Below are 7,099 nucleotides of genomic sequence, written 5' to 3'. Positions count from 1 at the left end.
ATGTCATAAGGACACTTGGTAGCCATATGTAGAGGCTCACATGGCAAGAAACTGAAACCTGCCAACAACCAGCACCAGTTTGCCAGCTATGTGAGAGAATCACCTTGGAAGTTAGTCATTGAGCCCTGGTCAAGCCTTCAGATGACTGCAACCCCATGAACGACCCTGAGTCAGAACCACCCAGCTAAACCACTCTCAAGTTCCTACCAAAAGAGATTATGTGAGATAATGTTTACTGGTGTTGCAAGCCGCTACATTTGGAGGTAACTGTTACACTGCAATAGATAACACATAGGTACTCATTAAATATTTGTTCATGACTAAATGAATAAATGACTGATGAAGGCTGTGGTTTCTCCCCTTACTGTGTTTTGCGGATATGTGATTTACAGATAACACCCCAAGCCTATGGAACCTCATGTTCCAGCTTTCTATATAAGGATAGTCTTCACGAATTCTTGAAAGATAAATAGGGTAGAAACCATCTGTAAGAAACATTTAGAGGGAAACCAAATTGCTAATCTCAGCTGATCTGGGTTCTCAATTCTGCCAAGTTCAGGACACCATATATATATTTTGGGACAAGATGCAAAATAAGAATAAGCCATGTGCAACTGTATAATGTCACTGTCCTAGAAAAAGTACATGTGCTAGTCTTTAAATATATCAGCTTTGAAATGCCACTTATGGATTGTTTCTATGGTACCAACCTATTTAAAGTTGTAACTGAGCGAGGATTTTTTTTCCCCAAATCTTTTGTAGGCAATATGGAAAGTGTGCTGTATGGCATAGGCTGTAGAAATAAGAGGATAGGAATGTGGACTCTGGGGTTATAACAAACTACCTTACAAGGTTGATGAATCAAAGCGATGATGTCTGAAGAGTTTGGCTCTGTGGCCCTGAACACACAGGAATCATGATGTGTGACCCTATGCATGCTTTTGCAAAGAAAGCACCTGCCTGGGTGTTTGAGCTCCTGGGTTTCAGGCCTGGCCCTGTCCTTAAACTCACTGTGTGGTGCTGGCACCTCCCCTCTTCCAGGGCCTCCCCCACCGCCTCAGCTGTGAAAGGAGAGGTATAGACCCATGGGTGTTGCAGAGCCCTGCCAGACTCCTCCTGCCCAAGGAGCCTTGTTGCTTGGTAACCCCTTCTGCGAAGGCCACATGTCTAAGCACCTCATTAGGAATGCAGAAATGAGTGTGGATGTTCCCAAATCTCAAAGCAATGTTTTTGTTTTTTCCCCCCTGGGAAATGACATGGGATCACGATAGATATGAGACCTTGAACCTAAAGCTCTGGCTGCCTTGTAAAACTTTTCCTTGTTTTTCAAAGTGTGGGCATTTGATCCCAGAAATCCTGAAAAACTATGAATTTTTGAGACTGAAAGGGGTATGACATTGGGTTTTTAAAAATGAAGGCTGGCGCAGTGGCTCACGCCTGTAATCTCAGCACTTTGGGAGGCCAAGGCAGGCGGATCACGAGGTCAGGAGTTCGAAACCAGCCTGGCCAACATGTTGAAAACCCATCTCTAATAAAAATACAAAAAGTAGCAAGGCATGGTGGTGCACACCTGTAATTCCAGCTACTCGGGAGGCTGAGGCAAGAGAATTGCTTGAACCCAGGAGGCATATGTTGCAGTGAGCTGAAATCATGCCACTGCACTCCAGCCTGGGTGACACAGTGAGACTCTGGGGGGAAAAAAAAATAAAACAAATAAAAAAACAAAAATTAGCTGGGTGTGGTGGCATAACGCCAGCTACTCGAGAGGCTGAGGTGAGGCATGAGAATCACTACAGCTGCACCTGTAATGCCAGCTACTCGTGAGGCTGAGGCATGAGAATCACTACAGCTGCGCCTGTAATGCCAGCTACTCAGGAGGCTGAGGCATGAGAATCACTTGACCTTGGCACTTTCTAAGATTACAGTTTTGTATAAAGCATGTCTCTTTATGCGGGTTTGTCTAATGTATCCTCATGATTACATCCAGCTCATGATTACCTCATGACTCTGATCACTAAATCAGAGCCTGCACTCTTAACTACCCCATGAAAGTCCACAACGTTCCCTTCTTCAGAAGCCACAGAGTGAGTTCCACTTGGTGACATAAATCCACTAGCATCAGTCCCTCATGATCAAAGTAATTGCAGCTCCATAAAATCTGCTGTAAAGCCATAAACATAGCTACAGAAAAGCCAAGCTTATGTATGCTTTTTGACTTTTGAGCCACAGATTTATACATTCAGGCACAGGCTAAAAACACTTTTTCCCCCTTTGTTTCCCTTACTCTGCTCCTGGCGGGCCTTGTAGTCTGTTAGACCCTCTCTCCTGGCCTTAAATGTTAAAACCACATATCTTTCTTTTTCTGTTTCTTTCCTGAGTATATACTATGTGTCAGGCACAATGATTCTACATGTCACTAGGAATACAGAGATCATTAAGACATAGACACCATTCCTAAGCAGCCCACATTTAACTGGGTACACAAAAATCGTTGTTTTAATTCTTAACAACTACTTGACGGTAGACTTAAGTATATGACTCCAAGTCCCGTGCTCTTTTTACATTCCAACAATTGCTTCTTGGATCTTTTCATCACATAGAGCAGAGAGAGAAAAATTAAGCAAAAATTAACAGCTAACACTTTTTGAGCACCTACTGTTACCAGGTACGGTTTTCATTGCCTACAGTTTTATCTTATTGAATCCTTAACCATTTTGCCGAAGAGAAAACAGGCTTAGACCTAATGACTTGCCCAAGGTCCACAGCTGCTAAATTGCAGAGTCAAGGTTGGAACTCCAGAGCCTGTGGACACTTAAATGTCTACACGGAGTCCCTGGGCTAGTGAGGGCTTCCCAGGGAGGGCCCATGACTGTTCTGCTCATTGTATCACATTGGCCTAGCAGCACAGGTGAGGGGCACTCACTATATTTTAATTCGATCAGTGAATACATGAATGAATTTACCAGCCTGCTGGAAACGAAGAGAATGGAAACATCTCCTGGAGAGAATACTTGGGAACTCTAGAGTTTGCCCATTCATTCCTTCATTCCCTCTTAAACTCCTTCATAAAGGCCACTGCCCTGTGCCCACGAGAGCGTCAGAGACACAGGAGTCACAGTCTTGACCTTCATTATTCCCATTTGAATGTTGTGTCCCAGGCCCCTTATTGTCTCACAGTATTTACCACAACTACCCTATGGGCTAATCCTACATCTCTTATTTTACAGATTTACACTCTCAGAGTGGCAAAGTCTCCTTAGGCCAACGTGGCTCAGCGGATTCCACATCAGTCATCACAGGCTGAGCGTCGGACTACAAAGCAGGCGCGGCAGCGAGGCCGACTCCGCGGGAAAACCACTCCCCAGCCATTCTGGACCTTGCAAATCCACCCCTCCTCTCTAAGATCCCAGCCGGCCGCTCTACAGCCATACCCGCCGTAGCGTTCCACGCTGCCGCGGCAGCCAGTAGGGCATCCGCTGTCGACTAACGTCATTTCCGGCGCGCCAGCCACGCTGCATCCGGGTTCTGGCGTAGGAGCGGCGGTCTTCTCGCGCGGATTGTGAAGCTGAGTTTTGGTACGCTGGACCCTCGGAGAGGTGAGCAAGGCTGGCTACGAGGGGACTCAGCGCCAGTGGGAGTAGGGGCGAAGGTTCGGGGAAGGCGAGCTGCGGTCCAAGCCGTTGGGGTGTGGGGAGGGGAATCCATTTCGTAGACAGCTCTGCCGAGGCACGGAGAGGGGCGGTGCTGCTTGGGGTCTACTGGGATTTAGGGCTTGGGTTCAGTTGAGAACCTGAGCCTCCTTCGCCAAACCTAGACAGCAAGAGAGAGACAAGCCCGAGGCCTGACTTCTAGCTCTCCTGAGTTTGAGCCCTATGAGCAGTGGAACCTAAGGTAAGTGACTAGCTTCTCTGAATCTCCTTTTTCTTGTCTGAAGCATGAAAACTAACGGTACCTACTTTGCAGAAGTGTCTTGATGCGGACAGTTGATAATCGGTCTCAAGCGACCAGCATGTACCTAGCATCTACTGATGAGGGCTTCATAACTTGTGACTACTCACTCAGGGCTTATTACCACGTACTATGCCCGCGGAGGCAGTGGTATTATTTAACCTTATGTATTTGAGAGTCCCCACCTTTTCTGAAAACCCTTCTGTCCTAAACACTCCTGGAAGAGATTGGGACCAGCTGCATCCAAACAGTGCACCAGTGAGTAGAAGAGGGCAGAGATAACGTTTTGCTAGAGGTGACCAGAGTTGGACACTGCCTGTGGAAGTAGTGAACTCCGTGTGCCTTAAGGCCGCTTTCAGCAAGACAAGAATCGCAGTTGCTCTCACCTGTTGAATGTATTATTGTGTAGTGCACCATGCTTGGCGCTTCGCGTGCATTTAATTCTCATACACTGAGTATCTGATAGAGTTGAATTTGAACTCAGGCTTCGATTTTAGCGTGCCAGATTTTAGAATCACTTTGCTAAGTTTACTCCCTAGTGCCATAATAGTAATGATGATTGTGATGGTTAATACTGAGTGTCAACTTGATTGGGTTAAAGGATAGGAAGTATTGATCCTGGGTGTGACTATGTGGGTGTGACTATGTGGGTGTTGCCAAAGGAGATTAACGTTTGAGTCCGTGGGTGGGGAAAGGCAGACCCACCCTCAATCTGTGTGGGCATAATCTAATCAGCTGCCAGCGCGGCAGGAATATAAGCAGGCAGAAAAATGTGAAAGGAGAGACTGGCCTAGCTTCCCAACCTACATCTTTCTCCGTGCTGGATGCTTCCTGCCTTCCAACATTGGACTCCAAGTTCTTCAGCTTTGAAACTTGACTGGCTCTTCTTGCTCCTCAGCCTGCAGACAGCCTATTGTGGCACCTTACGATAGTGTGAGTTAATACTTAATAAGCTCCCCTTTATATATATATGTCTATTCCATTAGTTTTCTTCCTCTAGAAAACCCTAATACAATGATTAACCTAATCATGGGACTAAAGTAGAAGCTGTCATTTCTTGAGCACTTATTTTGAACTCATTGAATTTGCCTTATAAGCATTCTCTAAGGTTGGTATAGTAGTTTATCCCAATTTAAGAAATACAGCTGAATCTGCTCACCCAGCTACCATGAGGTAGATTCTCTATATCAATCCCTGGCCATCTGACTATTAAAATAGTGTTCATAATTACTACAGTCTTTCAGCTCATCAGAAGAAATTCATGTGAGGAAAACTGAAAATGTTGTTTCATCAAGTAATGTATTTCAAAAAGCATGTTCTAAAAAAAATCACTCCTAGGACCACCAAGGATCCAGATATAATTCTTTCCTCAGTAATAGAAAAAAGAATCTGGGATCTAAGAAGATAGCCACTCATTTTCTAAGGCAATAGTGTACAAAATAACCTATTTAGTTATTTTTGTGTGGTTTGTGTATGTGTGAATATGTGTGATATTTATGATATTGGCTAGGACAAGGAAATATATACTTTTAAAGAATCATAGACGGTTGGGACTAGTATTTTGTTCACCTGTTTTAGTACTGATTGTTTTCTAAAAGTAGGTTTTTAATATTTTCTTTATTGAATAGTAATGCCAATTTTAATGGACTTTGAATTCAGAGAAAGTTCTGAAGGCAGCAGGGAATCCTTACAAGGAATCCTCCTACTGCTGTCCCCAGAACTTACGGCCTGTGCCCTTTTTGTCTCTTTCTTTAGTGACTGGCCATGTCATTGTCCCACTTGTACCGGGATGGGGAAGGCCGCATTGATGATGATGATGACGAGCGGGAGAACTTTGAGATCACTGACTGGGATCTCCAGAATGAGTTCAACCCCAACCGACAGCGCCACTGGCAGACCAAGGAAGAAGCCACCTACGGGGTGTGGGCAGAGCGAGACTCGGATGATGAGAGGCCCAGCTTTGGAGGAAAACGGTACTGCCTGACATGGGGGCTGCTTCACCTTGCTTTAGGGAAGAGGGGGAAGATGGGCAGGGAGTGGAGGAGATACCCTGATAAGTATACTTGTCTCCTGGCCTTGTTGAGACTGTTAGCTGTGACATCATCTCGAGAGGTCTGGTTTCCTCTTTAGGCTAGAGTGCTGCTCTTTCACTTTTTTATTTATTTTATTTTATTCTAATTATTTATTTATTTATTTATTTAATTTATTTGAGACACTGTTTCACTCTGTTGCCCAGGCTGGAGTGCAGTGACATAATCTTGGCTCGCTGCAACCTCCACCTTCCGGATTCAAGTGATTCTCATGCCTCAGCCTCCCGAGTAGCTGGAATTATTGGCACACGCAACCACCTCCAGCTAATTTTTGTATTATTAGTAGAGACGGGGTTTTGCCTTGTTAGCCAGGCTGGTCTTGAACTGCTGACCTCAAGTGACCCACCCGCCTCAGCCTCCCAAAGTGCTGGGATTACAGGCGTGAGCCACCATGCCTGGCCTCACTGATTTAATTATCAGTGTTTATTGAGTGATTACTATGTATTAGGCCTGTGCTGTAGACCCATTCTTGCCTTCCTGGAGCCCAGACTCTAGAAGATGGAAATAGGCATTTGAAACTTGTAACTGTGATACAGGACACAAGGGACATGAGGACATGAGGGAGAACACATTTTAGGGCATTTCACCTATTCTGAAAGGCCAAGGAAGATTTCTATGGAGAAAATTGACGCTTAAGCAAGCTGATATGACTGACAGTAGAAGCTAACTAGGGTGGTAGAAGAGGTCTTAATATGCAAAGGCCTTTGATGGGAAGCATCATGGTATCCACAAGGCTATGAAAGGCTTGGGGGCTGGAGCAGAGGGGGGGAAGGGTAGCATAGTGTGTGTGATAGAGAGGGTGTGATGTGGGGCTGGGTTATGTTTTGAGAAGATCCTTTTGCTGGTGTGCTCAATAGGCATGGAGCCACAGTGGAAGACTGAGGAGGCCAAGCCAGTGGTCCCTGCGCAGGTAGTGGAGTAGTGGAGGTACTGGTCTAGGATAGTGGTGGGCGATGTGGATTCAGGCGGCGTGTCTCCTCCCCAGCACAAGGTTATATGTGCCCTGGCTGAACCTCACTCGACCAGGGTGTGCCAGGTTGGGGTTTTTTTCCTCCGATGAA

General features: G+C 45.6%; 1 protein-coding gene across 2 annotated transcripts in view; it reads left to right on the top strand.

Annotated features, from left to right (window-relative positions):
• Positions 1-3,481: 3,481 nt before the first annotated feature.
• TFIP11 (tuftelin interacting protein 11) overlaps positions 3,482-7,099 on the top strand; it is a 19,986-nt gene continuing 16,368 nt past the window's right edge. Inside the window, exons 1-5 of one of the 2 annotated variants that reach the window (XM_011975349.1) lie at positions 3,489-3,596; positions 3,815-3,891; positions 4,805-4,881; positions 5,287-5,372; positions 5,704-5,921. In XM_011975349.1, coding sequence (XP_011830739.1) covers positions 5,713-5,921 — 209 coding nt within the window. In that variant the 5' untranslated portion in view covers positions 3,489-3,596; positions 3,815-3,891; positions 4,805-4,881; positions 5,287-5,372; positions 5,704-5,712. Of the gene's footprint in view, positions 3,597-3,814; positions 3,892-4,804; positions 4,882-5,286; positions 5,373-5,703; positions 5,922-7,099 lie in introns of both variants that reach the window. The other variant, XM_011975347.1, reaches the window with a different exon arrangement.

This window comes from Mandrillus leucophaeus, unplaced genomic scaffold (assembly GCF_000951045.1).
Source record: "Mandrillus leucophaeus isolate KB7577 unplaced genomic scaffold, Mleu.le_1.0 Scaffold154, whole genome shotgun sequence".
NCBI lineage: Eukaryota > Metazoa > Chordata > Mammalia > Primates > Cercopithecidae > Mandrillus > Mandrillus leucophaeus.
The sequence above is the reverse complement of the archived record's forward strand: the minus strand, read 5'-3'. Positions and strand labels throughout refer to the sequence as shown.